The 20328-nt window shown below is 34.5% G+C and overlaps 2 protein-coding genes and 1 long non-coding RNA gene across 3 annotated transcripts; 2 read left to right on the top strand and 1 right to left on the bottom strand.

The window, feature by feature from the left end:
• Positions 1 to 1458: 1458 nt before the first annotated feature.
• Positions 1459 to 10233, top strand: LOC129304585 (alpha,alpha-trehalose-phosphate synthase [UDP-forming] 1-like). The gene is made up of 18 exons (XM_054944295.1): positions 1459 to 1533; positions 2196 to 2580; positions 2786 to 2883; positions 3043 to 3431; positions 3878 to 3992; positions 4109 to 4210; positions 4882 to 5032; positions 5606 to 5694; positions 5811 to 5859; positions 6525 to 6625; positions 7145 to 7332; positions 7469 to 7586; positions 7750 to 7923; positions 8003 to 8125; positions 8217 to 8304; positions 8386 to 8516; positions 8633 to 8731; positions 9746 to 10233. The coding sequence occupies exons 2-18, from the start codon at positions 2205 to 2207 to the stop codon at positions 10118 to 10120; spliced, it is 2766 nt and encodes a 921-aa protein (XP_054800270.1). The 5' UTR covers positions 1459 to 1533; positions 2196 to 2204; the 3' UTR covers positions 10121 to 10233.
• A 2223-nt stretch (positions 10234 to 12456) lies between these two features.
• On the top strand, positions 12457 to 16473 carry LOC129305476 (subtilisin-like protease SBT5.6). The gene is made up of 9 exons (XM_054945497.1): positions 12457 to 12540; positions 12633 to 12825; positions 12930 to 13115; positions 13208 to 13319; positions 14177 to 14738; positions 14834 to 14931; positions 15018 to 15375; positions 15473 to 15692; positions 15793 to 16473. Exons 1-9 carry the CDS (start codon positions 12457 to 12459, stop codon positions 16332 to 16334), a joined length of 2355 nt encoding a protein of 784 aa, XP_054801472.1. The 3' UTR covers positions 16335 to 16473.
• A 536-nt stretch (positions 16474 to 17009) lies between these two features.
• LOC129306802 (uncharacterized) lies at positions 17010 to 20119 on the bottom strand. Its single transcript, XR_008592259.1, has 3 exons — positions 19876 to 20119; positions 19500 to 19697; positions 17010 to 17482 (listed from the first exon to the last, which is right to left on the bottom strand). It is a non-coding gene; the product is annotated as an uncharacterized LOC129306802 (long non-coding RNA).
• Between the last annotated feature and the right edge of the window lie 209 nt (positions 20120 to 20328).

Below are 20328 nucleotides of genomic sequence, written 5' to 3' on the forward strand. Positions count from 1 at the left end.
CGTTGCCTCACTTTTTTTTTTCAATTTTCAAGCTAAATGTGTTACTTTTTATGTAGTTTTTACAATTTTTAAAAAATAAAAAAGTGACCTGACTGACCTAGCAACCCGATTTAGGTGGAAACTCAAACCGAAAAAGAGATCGGGCCATCATTTCATAGGTTGAACCAGCCAGTCTGGTTTGAATTTCCAAACAATACTGAGTATCAACAACCCCAAGGCTCCAGAAAAGAAAATAAGATTATTTGTTTTGGAGAAAACATAATTTTTATCCTTCTAGTTTCATCAAGTTTTGTTTTTAGTCTCTATAATTTTTTTTAGTGTTTTCAATACTTATAAAAACTAAAAACACTAAAAAAATTAGAAATTATAGTGACTTGAAAAACAAAGGTCACTCAAGTCTCATTTGCTTATTAGAAAGAAATAGAATGAATTAAAAAAATAAAGATAAAAATAAAATGATCAAAGGTAAAAATATGAGCACATTTATAAAGGAGAGAATTAATTTAATTTATGAAGTTGTGAATCATAATTCATAAAATTTTTTTAAGGGTTTGATAATTTTTACATTTATAGTATATATTAATAAGTTTTATCATATTTATTAATAAAAAGTGATTTAGTTTATTTTTATTTTAGTTTTTTCAATTCCTTTCATTTCATTCTTTTTTAGTAACGAAATAATCTTTCTAGAAGGTACAGAAATTGAAAATACTAAAAAAAAATTTTAGGGACTACAAACAAAATTTAATGAAAATATATGAATTGATGATTGTACTTTCTTTTTTTTTTTGGGCTAAAGTATACATTTAGTTATTTAATTTTATATGATGTTTTATTTTACTTTTTTAATTTTATAAAGTATTTTTTTAATCTTTTAACCCTAATATTATTAGTTTTATTCCAACAACTGTTTACATTAAATTTTTAAATATTAACAATACATTCTCAAATATTAATATATTAAATTTAATTTTTTTAAATAATAATAATTTTTATAAAAAATAATTATTTAAAATTAATGATGTTAGAATTAAAAAATTAAAAAGATATTTTATAAAATAAGAGGAATAAATTAAAATTTTATATAAAGCTTGATCACTTTGTTTCGATGGTTCAGACTCGTTTTCATTTATTGAATGAAGAATTTCCCCGTTTGCCCAAAAAAAAAACAAACAAGCAACCCCAAGGCATTGATCAGTGAGGCCGGAGGAATAAAACAAATAAAGCAGTAATACCAGATTATCGACGACGGTTATCATTGCATATTATATTCTGTTATTCACAACCTCTTGCGGTTTTGGTCTGCATGGCCGAGAGCAGAGTTTTGAATAGACATAGTATGCCTTCGTTATAAACTCCTCCACGCCTTTTGCCATAGAGTGACTGTATAATCTTCCTTATTACTTCCTCATCCATCATCGTCCGAACGGAGGCTTCCGCAACTGGCTTCTTCGTCTCCCTCGCTTCTGCAAGCCGTCAGGTTCTGGCTCAAGTGAAATCATCTTGGAAGATTTGCATTCTGTTCATAATAAGGTTAGAACTGATACACTTTAATGGAGTTATATTTCTCATTGTTATCTGTAGCGGGTATTTAACTAAGTTTATACATCTTCCTTCCTTCCTTTCTTGATGGAAGATTCAGCTACATAAACAATAATCAATTATCATTCCCCTTCCCATTTCAGCGGCTCTGCAAAATTTTCTATGGTATATATACGTTGCTATTCTTTGAAAGAGTTTTATTTTCTCTCCTTTTTAATTAATTATTAATTATTAATTATTCTTTAGTTGTTCTGAAGAAACGCTAAAACAGTAAGTGCATTTTCTTATTCAAGTTCGAATCGGGTGTTCATTCTCATTTCTCATCCATTTGTTGAATCTCGAACACTAAGGTGTGCACAAACAGTCAATTATCATTACCCTCGTCCTGATATTTGCCAATGTTGAAACCAATAAGCATGTTGTTGTTAAGACTACATTCATCAGTGCTTGGAGAAGATTTAAGTAAGTCGATTGTTAGTCTTCTTGAGTGACACATTTCATGAATCATTGCAAGATGAATTTGAAATGATATTGGGACAAATTAAATGGAGGGTGTAATCTGCTGTTGTTTGAACATGTGGTTCAGCATAAAATAAGTATTTTAGCTTTTGAATGACAACGTTGTTTGGCTGGAAAGAACTCTTGAATCGCAGGCCAAGAGTATGCCGGGGAACAATTATAACTCCGGTGCTACTCCTACTACACCCAGATCAAGATTAGAAAGGCTTCTGAGGGAAAGAGAGCTAAGAAAATCCAACAGGCATTCTCAACCAGTTGAGGAGACAAGAGACAGCAACAAAGAACTTGAACTTTATAGTGATGATTTGTCTTCCAGCGGGATTGACATTGGTGAGGAAGAATTACTTGAAAAGGTTGCAGCTGCAGGATTGTCAGATAAATTTCAGAGGCAAGATGAAGCGTCACCCAGACAACGCTTATTGGTGGTGGCCAACAGGTTACCTGTGTCTGCTACTAGAAGGGGTGTGGATTCATGGCAACTTGAGATCAGCGTAGGGGGACTAGTCAGTGCAATTTTAGGCATGTACAACAAGCCTGTCATTTTTCATTTTTTAGTCTCAGTTCTAAATTATATATCTTTGAGATATGTTAATTACCTGTTTATTGTAAATCTGGGGAGGTCAGAATTTTTAATAAATATGCTGTTACTCTAAATTAAATAATTTATTTTATTATATTATCGTTAAAAGTGGAGGTTATCTAGAGCTTGACATTCTTCTTGAAGGTGTAAAGGAGTTTGACACTACGTGGATTGGGTGGGCTGGTGTGAATGTGCCGGATGAAGTTGGCCAGAACACATTGACCAAAGCTTTAGCTGAAAAGGTTATAAATCTTGTTTACCGATGAAATTTGTTTTGAGTTTAAAATTATTGGCATGTTAATGTATGGTCTTTGACGATCAAGCCATCATTCTTGTAATGTCTGAGATATGCACAGACCGATGATATTTTGTCGTCATAATAACTCCAATGTTTACTGCAGAGATGCATCCCAGTATTTCTTGATGAGGAGATAGTTCATCAATATTACAATGGTTACTGCAACAACATCTTATGGCCTCTTTTTCATTACCTTAGGCTTCCACAAGAGGACCGACTTGCTACCACACGCACTTTACAATCTCAATTCGATGCTTACAAGATAGCAAACCAATTGTTTGCAGATGTTGTAAACAAGTATTACCAGGAAGGTGATGTCGTTTGGTGCCATGACTACCACCTAATGTTTCTTCCAAAATGTTTAAAAGAATATAACGAAAAAATGAAAGTTGGCTGGTTTCTCCACACACCATTTCCTTCCTCAGAAATACATAGGACACTGCCATCCCGATCTGAACTATTGAGATCTGTACTTTCTGCTGACTTGGTGGGGTAAGTTTTTTCAAACAGTCACATATTCTAAAACCCCTACGTAATTTATTGAGCAACTCATCTGAAAGGATCTAACTTCGCCTTGATACCAATATATGTACTCCATAAACTCCTCTAAGAATGTAGAACGATACTATTCCTATTACTTCAAATAAATTAAGGTGCATAGTCTTTTGTATATAGCTCTGTTATGTATCTATCCTTATCTTCAACTACAAGCTTCACTTAATTATTTTGTGTCACCTGAACACCTATCCCTCATCATTGTCTTTCATCATCCATGCATTTTTACTTTTCCTTACTCATTTTATTGTTGAGTGAGGATAGAAAGTTGTTTGTTACTTGTTAGTCTTTATAACCATAACATGATTCTTAATTATGTATAAATCGGGGGTGCCTAGTTATCTAAAGTTTGAAATTCAATTTGTTCGCTTGTGTACTTTTAGGTTTCATACATATGATTATGCTAGGCATTTTGTTAGTGCTTGTACTCGAATTCTTGGACTTGAGGGTACACCTGAAGGAGTAGAAGATCATGGGAAGCTGATTCGTGTAGCTGCAGTATGTAACTATCTGTACTTTTTTTTTTTTTAATCTTTCCTCTGTTTGTAACAGAAGAATTGGAACTCTCCTTCTCATGATGGTAATGTTTTATATTTGGGAGTACACTACTTCAGTTTCCCATCGGGATTAACCCTGAACGATTTATCCGAGCCCTTGAACTCCCTCAAGTCCAGGATCACATAATAGAACTGAAAGAACGATTTGCAGGCCGAAAGGTAAGAGCTGTATATAGTTCCATGTCTAACAGTTTGATAGTGATGAGGCTTACACATAAATTTTTCAAATTATGCTTACCATTTCATGTACAATTTCCTATATTTTTAATGTTCCTATTCTTCATTTTGGTCCAAGTTTGAAATTTATAAAATAAGATGGAGACATGGATTTTAATTTAATTGCCGTGCAACTAAAATAAGTAATTTCAAGAATAGATGGAGTTTTACAGAGTTCAAAGATATGATTTCAGCGAATTTTGGAGGCGCTTACCCAAACAGAATAGCATTACGTGCTTCTAATCCAATTTACGTGCAGCCTTTTTTTCATAGCCATTAGAGATCTTGTCCAAACTTGCGTAAGATGACATTCTCAGCAGAGCCTGTGAGCACAATTCATTGGTTATTCTAATAGTTTATTTTGATAAATAGAATTTCATTTTTTTTTTTTGGTCGGGTATTGGGTTCATATTCCGGCCGTCCTCAACCAAGAAAAGAATAAATAAAGGATGAACAACATAATCAATCCTGAAGGTCTCCCCAATGATTATATTACAACTAAAATTCGTTTTGTTTTCTTGTTTCGTATGTGTTGTTTTTTAAATGAATAGATTCACCTATGATATATTTAGTTCACTGAAATCACGTGTATATGTTTTTAAACAAATTGATAGGTAATGCTAGGTGTTGATCGTCTTGATATGATAAAAGGAATCCCCCAGAAAATCTTGGCATTTGAGAAGTTCCTTGAGGAGAATCCTGACTGGCGTGATAAAGTGGTCTTGATACAAATTGCTGTTCCTACAAGAACTGATGTTCCTGAATGTATGTTCCTTCTTAAGCATTAATTTCCTCTTGTAGCTCATTAATATTTAATTATATGTGAATATCTTGCCCAAACTGTACAACAACAACAACAACAACAAGCCTTTATCCCACTATGTGGGTATCTTGCCCAAACTGTGCTGCCACTTATCCTCCAATTTGAGGAGAAGCGCTATAGAATATCTAAGAGTATTCTAGATCATGTAAACATCTTTTAATTAACATACAGGATTATTGGAATTAGATTAGCATGATTATAGGAATTATCGCAATAAGGAAATCGTCTTTTTGAGGCTCCTATTGTATATAAATAGGTGCATACGCCAAGAATAAAATATCAAGCAATTCATTCTCTGCTATTACAAGATTAATTGGTATTTAAGCTATTTTGGTTGTGCTAAAATTATGTGGTCTTGTCGTATCCTATTTGTCATTTTTGCACAGCTTTGATCATTTATGGTTATTTTGTTATGTATGCCAGCCTACCCCCCCCCCCCCCCGCTTTCTCTCTCATAAATTCTTCTTGATATCCCATCATCAACCAACATTTTGTCAAATTTGTGACTTTGGTAGACCAAAAGCTTACAAGTCAGGTGCATGAGATTGTTGGACGCATTAATGGAAGATTTGGAACACTTACTGCTGTTCCGATACATCACCTGGTAGGACTTGGAACATTACCTATTTATATAGACGTTAGACGTGCCCAAGCTTGAATTTCCTCTATTTTCAACCTCGACGGTTACTTCCAATAATGTCATGATTTCTTTATTTACAGGACCGTTCGCTTGACTTTCATGCATTATGTGCACTGTATGCTGTTACTGGTATTAATTTTTTGCTGTGACACTAATTATCACACATAATACATTCTAATTGATAAATCCTGAACAAAAATATTTCTTAATGAACAAGAAAATGCAAGCTTGAGAAAGACCAAGCTGTTGGGTATTCTTTTTTGTTCTATTTATGAAACCTATTATCCTGCCACACTCTGCTGTATTTATTTTTAATAGCATGCTGTTTATACTTGAATTTCTACACTATGTAGATGATCCATATTAAACATAATGACAATTAATTTCTCAATATCTCATATTAAATGCTTTGACATTTTTAGGTATAATTGAAGTAGAGTGAACTTATCTTTGTTATATTTGTTTTGAGCAAAATATTAGATATTAGATTTCCTATATTGTATGGATTTTAATTCACAAATAATGATAAAAAAGAAAAAGAAATAGAAATGTTTGGGAAATCTCTTAATGGTGCAAGAAAACTTGTTTCTTTATCTTCTCATTTGAATTACTTCCTATCACCAAAAAAAAAAAAAACAAAATCAATTTTCTATGTACTTTGTTTAGATGCTTTTATGCCTAAAAGAGCTGATTGCTCAACTTAAGTTCTTTCCCTTTATTTTATTGTGAAAGATATCTTTATCTCTTTTGTTTTGATTGAGTATTTATGGTATATGTTTCTCTAATTTCTTTAGATGTAGCACTCGTCACATCTTTAAGGGATGGAATGAACCTTGTCAGCTACGAGTATGTTGCTTGCCAAGCTTCTAAGAATGGGGTTCTCATTCTTAGTGAGGTAATTTGCCAAGCTTCTAAGGTGGTAATCAATCTGTGTGATGTTGAGATCATCAACATGAAAAATGAAGCAGTATTCATGCATCGTAGTCAATGGAAAATAATGAATTAAGCACCTTGCTTCTCATTTGCATACATTAAGTAGGCTTCGGTTTTTGATAAAACAAGCAAGCACAACAGTCAAATTAGAGTTGTTTAACCACTTTTCACAAGAGTAGGCTGGAAAGACTCAGCATCAACTTACCTTCTTGTCTCAAAGTATGTAGCGTGTGTGTTTGAAGCATGTGCAGGGCACGTTAACGTGTCACAAAATTTTTGGGTTCACTAATAGGCCTGCTGCCTGAACAAATCAGCCAGGCTAAGTGGTGTGCTTCAATCCCTCAATCTGGAGCATGTAATTCTTGAAACTTGAAGTTTAATATATGGATATTGTACTATGTTTAATTGTTGAGCAATTTCATTTGCATCATAGTTTCTTTCTTCTCCAGCATTCAAGTAAGTTAGAATCCTTTGTTATCAGTTTGCAGGTGCAGCACAGTCTCTCGGTGCTGGTGCTGTCTTGGTAAATCCATGGAATATCACTGAGGTTGCTGCCTCTATTGCTTATGCCTTGAACATGCCTGCTGATGAAAGAGAGAAACGCCACCAGTTCAACTTCAAGCATGTGACCACTCACACATCTCAGGAGTGGGCTGCAACATTCGTGAGGTGCTAGTTGTATAACATTACTGACGTTTTGCATCGTTTGATTTATAGAATTTATTATGAACTGTATTTTATTACCACTAACCTTGTATCATTAATTGCCAATTAATATAAATCTAGGAGTTCTTTTTTGATGCAGTGAACTGAATGACACCATTGTTGAAGCTCAGCTTAGGAGGAGACAAGTTCCACCCCCACTTCCCCATGAAGCTACAGTTGATCGTTACTCAAAATCCAATAATCGATTAATCATTCTGGTAATCTGTCAAGTCATTTAATGGGAAGTCCTTTGCTAGAAATTTCATCAGAGGACGAGTTTGATACAGTATCTTACGTATCTTCATATGCATCACAGTTTAATATTGAATTGATTTAATGTTAATACCATGACTTCCTCAATTTGCCATCGCTGCGCTTCAGGGATTCAATGCCACTTTGACTGAACCAGTGGATGCCCTTGGGAGTGGCGGCCAAATTAGAGAACTGGAGCTTAAATTGCACCCAAATGTAAAAGATCCTTTAAAGAAGTTATCTGATGATCCGAAGACAACAGTAATTGTTCTTAGTGGGAGTGATCGAGGCGTCCTGGACAAAGTACTGTCAACTCTCAAATGGCGTTTGTTTATTGGGTTCTTATAAGAGTTTCTTTTTGACTTGGAAATTCTTTGTGCAGAACTTCAGCGAATACGACGTGTGGCTGGCAGCAGAAAATGGGATGTTTTTACGTCCTACTACTGGTGAATGGATGACAACCATGCCTGAAATGTTAAACATGGATTGGGTTGATAGTGTGAAGGTCAGTGAATACTACAGCAACATGACTGCTTTTATGTAAAGTTTACATTATTTCCATCCTACGTTTTTAAGAGAATTATATAAAATTTCAGCAAGTTTTTGAGTACTTTACTGAAAGAACACCACGATCCCATTTTGAGCTGCGTGAGACTTCAATTGTATGGAATTACAAGTATGCAGGTATGTGACAATCTTTTCATTTGAACCAACTTGTTCCCCCGAAAAGGGTAAGTTGCTGGCTTATTTTAATCATGCAATTAGATGTTGAGTTTGGAAGAATTCAAGCAAGAGATCTACTGCAGCATCTATGGACAGGCCCAATATCAAATGCATCAGTTGATGTTGTCCAAGGTGGTAGATCTGTTGAGGTTCGAGCGGTTGGTGTCTCAAAGGTTGCAAGTGAACTCAGTTGCATGCTAGGACCCCTCCCCTAGATTTAGTTCTACTTTTCTAGAATCCTTGATCCTCATTTTCCACTTTGCTAATTGGTATCTGCATGTCTATACAGGGAGCAGCAATTGATCGGATTCTGGGAGAGGTAGTTCATCATAAGGGCCTGGAGGCACCTATTGATTATGTTCTTTGCGTTGGACACTTTCTGCCAAAGGTGTTCCATATCTCTACTCGTCTTTCTTTGGTTGTTTGTGAACTTGCATTGTTAGAAACTCATGAGTTGCGTTGCTCAATTCCTTTATACAACATATTCTACAATTCTTAGATAGACTATTTTGGTAGGTTAAACATGTGAAACTTAGCGAACTAGTAACTTCAATTCTTGTCCATGTTTGAAATAATGCAAATAATGCTAGCTAATTGGCCTAGACTTAATCATATTGTTCTCGGTATCCTAGATTAAATACTTCGGATCACAAGGATTTGGTGTAGGAATCTCACCTGCAATGACAGAATGTTACAGGACATAACCAGATCTTGCTCCAAATGATGATAAACTTAGTTGAAAATGCTGCAAGGATATTGTGTGCTAACGTGCCTGCGGCGTCTTGTAAATCAGTTTCTCATTGTTCATTTCCTCTTGAAATTATTTTTTCTCCCTTTTTTTTTTTTTGTGTGTGTGGGATATCCAATTCATCTATCTTATCCTTACCAAAAATAGAAACATGTTTATTTATGATAGTAATTAAACATATCAAACTAGAATTAGGAAAACATGCCAAGTCAGATAAACTAGCTCGTTTAATAAGAGAGTTAGGCTTATATATAGAACTCTAAAATTGCAAAACAAGCTCAAACATTCTAGTCTTAATGGACTACATTTTAAATAGGCTTAAACAAGCTAGTCCAAATAGGTAGAGAGCTGCCCATTTAAGCCTACATCTATTTATTTATTTATTTGAGTCAACTATGCTAAGGGTCGAGTTTAGCATATGAAGGTTTTAAAAAGTAAGTGAGCTTAAATGGACTGGTCTTTTTAAGCTTGAGCTCATTAAGAACTGACTTTTAGGGTCAGACCAGTCTATTTTCCCTATTCTATATCCAACTTGTATTTTTTTATTTAGTTAGTGTTTAAAGGAACTTATTCAATTAGTCTTTGTTTGAGATCTTAACATGAATTTATATAACAAGTTTATGAACTTCTATACATAGAAACATATTGTTTCAGGATGAAGATGTCTACTCATTTTTTGAGCCGGAGCTCCCCTCTGAATCACCGACAACAGCAAGAGCTATGCTATCCAACCCTTACAAGCCAGCAAAAAATTGGTCTAAGGCAGCTCGACTCAAGAAGCAACTCTCCATGTCAACTTTAGAAAAGAGAAAAATGGATCAAGCAATTGGGATTCCATTGCCGCAGACATATCATGATAGAGTATCACTGCGAGAGGGTTCGTCGGTGCTTGATCTTAAAGGTGATAATTACTTCTCTTGTGCTGTTGCGCGAAAGAGATCAAGCGCAAGATATATTCTTAAAACATCAGATGATGTTGTCCAACTCTTGAAGGACCTGGCGGATCGTGCATCATCAGTATCAACTTGAATGATATCCTCACGGTTCTATATATCTTGTCAACAATTTGAATGTCTGAAAGTAGTCAAGAGTTGTCGAGAAGGTCTCTGATATAGTTGTAGTGTGAATATTGCCAACCAAAAGTGTACCTATTGCTTTGCTTTGACATGAGCTGACCTATGGTTTTATGAAAATACCTGCAGCCTAACAACTATGAGATTGATCTATATAGCCATTGAGTAGAAATCAATCATGATGAATCATCTTATTCTTCAGATGCTACGTCGTACTTCCTTATGAGATTCTTTTGTGTTTGAAATAGACAAATTTGTTTGCCTTTTTTGTCAAGTTTGATCTCAACGAAGGATCTAATCTTCGATCTTAATGAAAGCTGCTTCCTGGTGTTAACGTAGCATGTGGTCTCATCAAAATCTTCCAGCTATCAAGTAAACTTAGCATAATCCAAATTGACATGTTGGTTATTGTAGTGCTAACAAATTGACATAAAGAATCATATGAAGCATTTAATAAAATATAAATTTAATCATTTCAATTTAATTGGGACCGCTGAATTAAAATAATAAAACGTCAGTAAAAATGATTTCCAGTAATAAATTTAAAAAATTTAAATTAAATGTGTAAAACTCAAACTATTTAAAATTGAAGGAAGAGTACAAATTACATATACCGCATAAGAGGATGCTGTTAGCAAATGGTGGCAGTGACATTTTGTTTTTATGTACCAAAATCAAAATTTGTTGAAAGTCTCGTTAAACCCCAGTCAATTATAATTTTGCAAGTTTTGAGATGACGATGAACCCATGGTTTGAAATGAGATTAATCGAACTTATTTAAATAGGTTAAGATTTTGGTTTAAGGATTAATGATTAATATCAAAATTAGATTAGACTGGTCATGAACAAAACACTTGTCAAATAAATTTAAGATAATCTTTATTCCTATATTAGTATTAATTAAATTGTATCAAATCAAATTTATCAATTTAAATTGATAATGAATTAAATAAAATCAAATGACATTGAAGTTTAAAAATAAAAATTAAAGATATATAACAATGCCAATTGTTATTAATTCAGAAATTCACTTGTCACAAATTTAGAAGGTCAAACATTAAAAAAAAAAAGGTTAGTTGAAGGTAGGAGCAAATTAACTAGTTATAAACATATTCTCATGCAGGGGCATTATAACAATATGCTTGAAAAAACTTAAGTTAAACAATTGTTCCATCAATTAAAAAGTTACAAAGATGACAAAAATATAATGTCACGTAAAAATTATTTGTAATCAAAGCTACACCTTAACATAAGATGTTACTCGAGTAACAAAATTTGAAAGATAAGGATTTGGAACATGTAACCCCCATGTATTATATTAATAATTATATTCTATAAAAATAGCAAGGTGAAATTTTTTTATACGCTAAAAGAGAAAAAAAAATTCATTATATTGTAAATAGATTCACACGTATCCTAAGGAGTCTATTTAGGATAGTGATTAAGAATATCTCTGTATCTTATGGTGGGAATATTTAGGATATCTAATTTAAACATATCCTGTAGAAGAGAATATTCTTTACTGTTTAAATTAACAGAATCAGTTATGACTATGACAATATTATCTGATATTTTAATTTCATTGTAATTAAAAAATGAAAATTGATCAGTAGATGTAGCATGGATATGTATATATATATATATATTATATATATTGAAATATGCAATATATAATTATATATAAAATTTTTAATAATAATTCATCATTAATTAAATAGACAATTTAGTTCAAAATATTTACTGAAAATAAATTTGGCCAAGAAAATAACAGAATAAATTACGATTTTATTTGAATATTTTAATTTTAGTAATATTAAAAATAAAAGCATTGCTCAAATTTAAAAAACAAAAAAAAAACATTGGATCATTGAACAAGTATGCTCGGTCCATCTTTTTTCAATAAATCAAAACAACTGAATATTAAGTTAAGTTTATATGACATTCTTGTTATAAATACTTTTAATTTTAATTTAATATTTAAATTAAATTTAGTTATTTTGGTTTGGTTGGGAATATATATAATAATTATTAGTTAGTTATTAATTTGAAATATCTTTTTATAAATCTATATAAGTTTAAGTATATCGAAACTACTCTTTATATTATACTATATATAGAATGAATGACCATTAATTAATTCAAAATATCTGTTTTTTTTTTTTTTTGCGCCTACATGAACTATTTTTTTGGTATACATATTTAGAATTCGCACTTGGTTTAGAATTTGGCACTACAGTCTCTATATATACATAAATCCTCCTTATGAAAAAAGTATTTACCTAATCAGCAGCAATGGCGACCAAGAGATTGATGGCTGCATTTGTGCTGCTCATATTCTTTTTTCCTATGGCTTTCTGCATCGGCAACAGCAACAAGGTGATTCATTAATTCTCGTTTAGTCTTTCTTTATCATAGATCGTGTTTAGCTTCACATGACCACATTAAATCATTTTAATCTAATGGTGCAGAACTACATAGTGGATTTCGGAGAGCAGCATAAAGATGTGCAGCTTCATGAAATGGAAGACATTCATCGTTCTTATCTGCGTCTCGTGAAGGAGACAGACGAAGAAGCAGAAGCTTGTCATCTTTACAGTTACAAGCACAGCTTCAATGGCCTCGCGGCGTCCCTCACTCCAGAAGAAGCCTCCAGACTTGCCCGTAAATAAATATTATGATTAATGATTAATGATTAATGAATGATTATTGGGCGATTAAACAATGAACTAATAACAATAAGGTTACAATTATGGATTGGAACACAGGAATCAAAGGAGTGGTGTCAGTGCGAGAGAGCAAGGGAAGAAAGGCCTACTCTCTGCACACCACAAGATCATGGAACTTTCTGGATTTGAAGCACCCTGCAAATCATGATCATGATGATGATGATGATGGCATCTTGTCCAGAGCTAAGTATGGCCAAGACATCATAGTCGGCATACTTGATACTGGTACGTCCTTAATTATATATCTTAATTAATATTAATCATATTTATTTGAATAGACTGCGGTGCTGATCATATGAAACTGTGTGTGTGAATAGGAATTTGGCCAGAATCCAAGAGCTTCAGTGATGAAGGAATGGACCCGGTTCCTGCCAGATGGAAGGGAATCTGCCAAAATGGAACTGCTTTCAATGCATCTACCTGTAATCGGTATTTATTAGTATAATTCATTATTCATGACGTCACATTAATTAATTAATCCTTCAAGCCGTCTTCATTAAACCCTTTTTGTGAGAGTTACAGTATCATTTATTAACAGGTGTTGAGTTTGCAACTGAACACGATCACCATGATTGTTTCCTGCCTTTTGTTCTTGTCTTGTTGATTCTAAAATGCTTTACTTCGATTGCCCAGATTAAACTAGACATTTGAAATCTTTGATTCAATCTTCACCCAAAATTATTAGGGTCAGATGAGATTCTTTAATTAAGCACGTGTCCAATTTTTAAAACTCAGTAAAATATATATATATATTTCAAGTGATGAATATATACACAAATTTTACAAATTTTACCTTAGATATTGTAAGCTTTTTAACCTTTTTTTTTTTTTAAATTAGACCTAAGAAACTGTATATGAAAAATAAATAAAACCGCTTACGAAGATTTGATTGGTTTTATCATTTGCAGATTTGTGATCCTTATAAGTCTTTGTTTATTTTGTTTATACTATATTGTTTTTTAGTTTAATTATAACAAATAAACCGTTACATTTAACTATGAACATCATTATACTAACCTGAAGATCAAAAACAGGGAACATCGTTTGAAAGATAAGATTTAAAGATAATTTTCTCACAACTTATATAATTCTGTATATCAAGAGGATTTTGATGCACAAATTCAATTATTTATAAATTATAACATCAATTCTTGATTTTTATCGTTGAGATGCATGAAAAATGAGATATTTAAAAGATATTAAAATTCATTCAATAATTCAATAAATTCAAAAATTTAACCGAACATACAGGGAAACATGCAGTGTTTGAATTTTTTATGATCCAGAAAGATCATTGGAGCTCGGTACTACCTGAATGGATATCAAGGCACATTTGGTCTTCTAGACGAATCCCAGGACATCAAATCAGCTCGTGACAAAGACGGCCACGGCACTCACCTGGCTTCCATCATCGCCGGACGCACCGTTCCGAATGTCAGAGGCTACGGCGGTTTTGCCGGTGGCACCGCGTCCGGAGGCGCCCCCATGGCCCGCCTCGCCATATACAAGGTATGCTGGGTTTGGCCAGGCAGTTCTTTTGAGTCAGGGAATCACTGTGACGACTTGGACATCACCAAGGCTTTCGACGACGCCATCGGAGACGGCGTCGACGTAATAAGCTTCTCCTTCGGTTTCGATGACGCTCAGAATTTTGTACGCGACAAGAGTGCTATCGGATCCTTGCACGCCTTGAAGAAGAATATCGTGGTGGTTTCTAGTGCCGGCAATAGCGGACCTGATGATCAAACTGTGACCAATGTTGCTCCTTGGCTCATCACTGTTGGTGCTAGTCATACAGATCGAACCTTTCCTGCTCCTCTTGTTCTTGCCAATGGCACAAAAATTCAGGTGAGTTATAACAGTTTCTGCATACATGGCTCGTGTTCAACCCCGATAGCATTATATGGCTGTTTTTATTGATCACTGCTATATAACATTACCAGGGACAATCAATCACTCCAGTGCAAATGGACAACAGTTTGCACAGCTTGGTGTTGGCCAGCGATGTTGAAAAACCAACGATTTCTGAAACAGATTCAGGGTGATTCTTCAATCCTAATTGAACACTGGTGATGATTATACGTTAATTTGGCTATAATAACAAGTGTGTGAGGGGTGTGTGTGCAGGTATTGTCTGGACGGCAGTCTTGACTCAGAGAAGGTGAAAGGGAAGATAGTGATGTGTCTGAGGGGGAAAGGTAGTCCATTACATCAAAGCCTGGAAGTTAAAAACAAAGGTGGGCTAGGTTTCATCTTGGGAAATGATCCTGATCATGGGAATGATGTTTCCTGTTTGCCCAATCAAATTCCATCCACTGGTGTTGCTTTTGAGGATACCAAAAAGCTCATCCATTACATAAGAACTACTAAGGACCCTAAGGCTCGCATTCTTCCTGGGCGCACATCCTTCAATTCTAAACCGGCACCCACCATTACCTCCTTCTCTGGTAGGGGTCCAAATCCTATTGACCCTAACTTCATAAAGGTAACTTCTATATATAACTTCGTGCGTGCGTGCATGTTGACTTAATTGGTGTGCCTGCTTTTGAAGGCTATATATTGATGTGATGATTATATTGCAGCCTGACATAATAGCTCCAGGAAGCGAGATATTGGGAGCATGGACAGATGTGGATGGGCCTACAAGAAATAGTAAGGGTGGCGACATGAGAAAGACTCAGTACAATATAATGTCTGGAACTTCTGTGTCTACTCCTCATGTTGCTGCTGCAGCAGTTCTTATCAAAGCCATTCACCCTACTTGGAGTGCATCAGCTATTAAATCTGCCCTCATGACCACAGGTAATTCAGCTTCAAACCATCCTCTTTACATACGAGCTGATCTATATACCAGTCTTTTGTGTTGCATTGACATGTGTGCATATGTTTGGTTCTGTTACAGCCTCGACGACAGATAACATAGGAAATCCAATAACGGATCAAGATGGAAAACCTGCGACGCCATTCGAAATGGGATCAGGCCACCTGCGACCTCTGAAAGCAGCAGATCCTGGACTGGTTTATAATGCCACTTACGAGGATTACGTTCTTTATACCTGTGGCCTTGGACTGACACACGGCATGAATATTCCGTATCAATGTCCAGCTGAAGTGCCTGAACCAGTCAACCTCAACTACCCATCCATACAAATTTCCAGGCTCCTTGGAACCAAGACCGTTACTAGAAGAGTCACCAACGTTGGACGCAGCAATTCTACTTACACCTTCCATTCTGAGGCACCCAAGGAATATACTATCACTGCCTCTCCGAATGTTCTGGTGTTTGATCATATTGGTCAGGAATTGAGCTTCAACATCACCATCACAGTCGTTAGCTGGAATTACCCCACCCAGTACGATCCAGATCTCTATTATTTTGGATCCTATGCTTGGACTGCTAAAGACCATGTCGTGAGAAGCCCTGTCGCCGTGTCTTTCCCATAAAGTTTTTTCTTATCATACATTATGTTTAGGTTCGTTTTCTAGCTTATTTCATGATTTAACTAATTTAATGTCTTTGAATTAGGAGAGGTTTGATATTCAGAACAATGAGTGTACTACTAAATCATTGACGTTAAGTTTATTAGCTGTAATCAGCATTGTTTTTTTGCATTTATTTTCAATTTAGTTACAGCATAATAAGTAAATATTTTTTATCATACATTAAGTATGTAATTTAATTTTTTTAATTATTTTTTCCAGGTAATTGTTTTTATTATATATACATGATTACCACGACCAAAATTTACATTTTTTATTTAATTAAAATTTTTGCTAATAAAAATGTAACATAGAAAAGTTCTTTTTTATTTGGCAGTTTTGTAGTTGTCGTTGAAGTTTATTTTCTTTCCTCAACTCTCAGGCAGCCAGTTTTGAGTACCTTATATTTCCTTTTTTTTTTTTTTTTGGTCAATTCACATTTCATTCGGACTAAAACACGAGAAGAGTTGCAATAAGCTTGTCATCCCTGGAAGCACCGCGAAAGAGAAATTCAAAAACCACCCATCAACATAAATATTTTGTAAGAGATTAACGAATACCAAAGTGGCACCACTCTTTCCTTCCCAAAAATAGCTTCAAAATCATTTATACTAGGTATTGAGTTTCTAGTTTTCTACATAACATTAGAAGAAATCCTATACATTTCACAAAGGTTAAGAATTGAGCTACATTATTCACAACTTATAAATTCTATATTGATATTAATGCATGAAAACAAGTGAATGACAAGAGGCCTGAATCTGAAAGAGGTTGTGGCCAGGCTTCCAAGGTGAAACAACCATTATTTGATAAGTCTATAAAATCAACAAGGCAGAATGCAACAAATGAATTGACATAAAAGCAGAGGCAAATTGAATGAATGTGTAAGTTAATTGGGAAGCCGGGCCAACCCAGCGCTGACCTCAGAGAGTGGTACGTCCGTTTTCTATGAAGCAGAAAGATATCTTGCATGCTTCCAAATGATGAAGTGATGATGAATAATAGAAGTTAAGCATGCTTGAATATCTTCATGCTTAGCCAATGACAGTATACAGCAACCACAACCATGGGGAGAGTCAATGGCACCAAGAAGCAGTAATACCTATAAAAAGCTGAATACAGATCAGGAAAAAGAATATATGATCTGAAAAAAATGTCTGAGGGAGATAGATAGTAATAAAAAAAAATAGAAAACCAGAATGGTAATAGCAGCATTATTACTAACAACAATAATGATCAAGTTCTTAAGAATAGTCATAATAACATCAGTAAAACATACAAATGAAAAGCCTATAAATAGTTTTTTTAAGAAACAATCGAACTGGAAGAGAATCACGAGAGAAAAAGATTAAAGGTTATTTCCAATATATTATTACAGTTAACGATTCATCAGGATGAATTCAAGAACGTCATGTGCATATTCGAAGGCAGTACTCTTTGGAAGCGGCAGATCTCACACAAGAAGGCATTTGACATGTCATCATTTCAATCCATGCATGGAAGATAACTGCATTTGGTACCCTGATATCCAAGGTTCATGTGTTTGGCACATTATAACAAGCTTTGATTGTTAGGATCCCAATGTTTCAATGACATTTCATACTACCCAAAAACGTTGGGAATCTTATGTCCTCAATTCTTAGCTTTGTCAACTTCTATCTATAAGGTGTAACAAAAGTGTCCTTTCCTTGATAAGTTTCAATCACCATACATGAGATTGCTAAACACTAGATAACAGTGCTCTTGTAACCTAAAATCTCATATCTAGGAATACTAGGTACCTAAGAAATAGGAATTTAAGATAGAAGTGTAACAAACAATTCCCTGTATTCTCTAAAAGCTAAAAGACTTAACCTAAATAGGTTGGTTGTAAGTTTGCACCCGTAAAGATAACCATTTCATTTGTTGAAACACTACCCTGTTACTGGAGTCAAAGCATCTCCATCACAAATAAAGTAACCTCAATTTCTACACTGTACATAACTGGTGATGGAGGAAATTCCAAACAATACTGACGATAGCATGAGGCTTCTCTTCACAGTTTGAGGACTAATTTGTTTTGCTGTGTGCTTCACTGTGACTATATATTATATGCCTTTTATCCGTGATTTTTTTGTCATTCAGAATGAATTATGAAAATGCTTGATTGGGCACTTGATTAAACCAAATAAAGCATCATATTTCAATAGATCATTCATATGGGATGCTAACTAATAGTACCAGCAATCTTAACACAGAATAACTGCATCAATCATGTTCTGGCAAGCATAAACTATGAGTTATTTGCATCAAATGATCAAGAACCTTATGTAGACCCCCTTAATAAATGAGAAGGCACAAGCTTCCCACTATCATTTGGCCATCCCATTATCCATAGCATGTGTCTCGCTGATAAAGCTCGGCAGTAGTATATTAGACATGAAGCTAAAGGACCTCAGCTATTTTGAAGGCACACCATCCTGAGGGTAGGAAGGAGTTCCTACACTGATGAGCTCATTTCTTCTTCTTCTTCTTTTTTTAATAACAGATGAGCTCATTTCTAACAATAAAAAAAATGGTTACAGAACTCTACTGATATACTTTTACAAGCTGGTTCTCTCTGAAAATACACATACCATAAATATCTCTATAGTTTTACCTCAGAGCTGACTGCCTGAAATCTTAAAAGACGTTAAAAGCATTTAATTTATCTGCCCTCAAAGCAAAATTAAAAACTAAGATCCAAAATGATAAAAGATTTAACAAAATATTTTCTAAATCATTGCCCACAATTGACCCATGTGCAATCCTCCACGACATCTACATACTCAAAATGGCAAGGATAAAACTTTAACCAAGTTATTTCGTATAATCAAAATATTATCATGTAACAATCTGTATCAAAATGAAACAGAGATAGTGACAGTCAAACATATCAACTTGTAGCATGAAAGATAAAACCGTAATACATCTAATCTACTGACATTACATTAATTACAAAAATAAAAAGCCCAGTATGGAACATAATTCAACATCGAGGTCTTATGATTTATTCATGCATTATTTCCGTCCATAAATGAACAAAGCAGATAAAATCAAATAAATAAATACAACCTGCATTCTTTGTATAATGATACTATAATTGATTACCAGTCATTTTGCAAGGCAGACATCATCACTACATTGGAAGGCGGGAGAAGCTTGGAAATAATTGCAGCAGAAAAGTACCCAGCAAAGAATATAGAGCCAAGGGTTATTAAAATGCACCCCCAAAATGTACCCTCTTTAGATGAACTCATTCAACAGGACCTCCAAGAAGGGTAACTCACAGAGTAGGAAGATACCAACCTTGAACAAAATTAAATTATAAAAGAAAAATTCAGAGATTTGATTCGTCAGTTTATCAAATAAGAGAAGACACCATTTTCAAGCCGAGAAAAGTATCTGGAAAAATATCAATTTCAACACGGCTAATTTGGTAACTAAGATAAAAGCGGGCATCTGATACAAGGAACAAAGAAAGTACCGTATGAAGCGAATTGGATAAAATTGGCGGACGAGATCAGAAATCAGTAAGAAAGAATCCAATTAATTCCATCTCCTGTACTCGGCAGGGAGTGTGAACCAGTGAGGAGAAATGAATGCAAAGCGCGATTTCACGGGCCCGAGCACGAGCACGCCAGAGAGAAAACACCGGCTGGAATCAGTCCGAAGCACAACAGAGGAGCGTCGGAGAGTATCCTAGAGTCAAAATGCACCGTTGCGTTAACCTTTTTGGCATTTTTGGGATTCTCTATTTCTTTTCTTTTTTTTTTTTTTTTTGGTCACTCACAGTGGATTGTGAAAAACTCAAAATGTGTCATGGGAATATGGGATTACGTTCACGTGACGTACGGGACCTTTCATTTGGCTTGAAATGTATTGTGGGAGGCTTTAATATTTTTACTGGAGCATTTTAAAAAGCGCTCTGGTAAATGTT

Source organism: Prosopis cineraria, unplaced genomic scaffold (assembly GCF_029017545.1).
Source record: "Prosopis cineraria cultivar Desert tree isolate PC_DT_omini unplaced genomic scaffold, ASM2901754v1 PC3, whole genome shotgun sequence".
NCBI classification, from domain to species: domain Eukaryota; kingdom Viridiplantae; phylum Streptophyta; class Magnoliopsida; order Fabales; family Fabaceae; genus Prosopis; species Prosopis cineraria.

What these genes read in the sequence shown, in the direction of transcription:
- LOC129304585 (XM_054944295.1), top strand. Translation starts at nt 2,205, where the DNA reads ATGCCGGGGAACAATTATAACTCCGGTGCTACTCCTACTACACCCAGA. An exon ending in AACGATTTGCAGGCCGAAAG is followed by an intron (nt 4,211 to 4,881) that starts GTAAGAGCTGTA and finishes ACAAATTGATAG; the next exon opens with GTAATGCTAGGTGTTGATCG. An exon ending in TGGGCTGCAACATTCGTGAG is followed by an intron (nt 7,333 to 7,468) that starts GTGCTAGTTGTA and finishes TTTTTGATGCAG; the next exon opens with TGAACTGAATGACACCATTG.
- LOC129305476 (XM_054945497.1), top strand. Translation starts at nt 12,457, where the DNA reads ATGGCGACCAAGAGATTGATGGCTGCATTTGTGCTGCTCATATTCTTT. An exon ending in CCAATGGCACAAAAATTCAG is followed by an intron (nt 14,739 to 14,833) that starts GTGAGTTATAAC and finishes TAACATTACCAG; the next exon opens with GGACAATCAATCACTCCAGT. An exon ending in ATCTGCCCTCATGACCACAG is followed by an intron (nt 15,693 to 15,792) that starts GTAATTCAGCTT and finishes GTTCTGTTACAG; the next exon opens with CCTCGACGACAGATAACATA.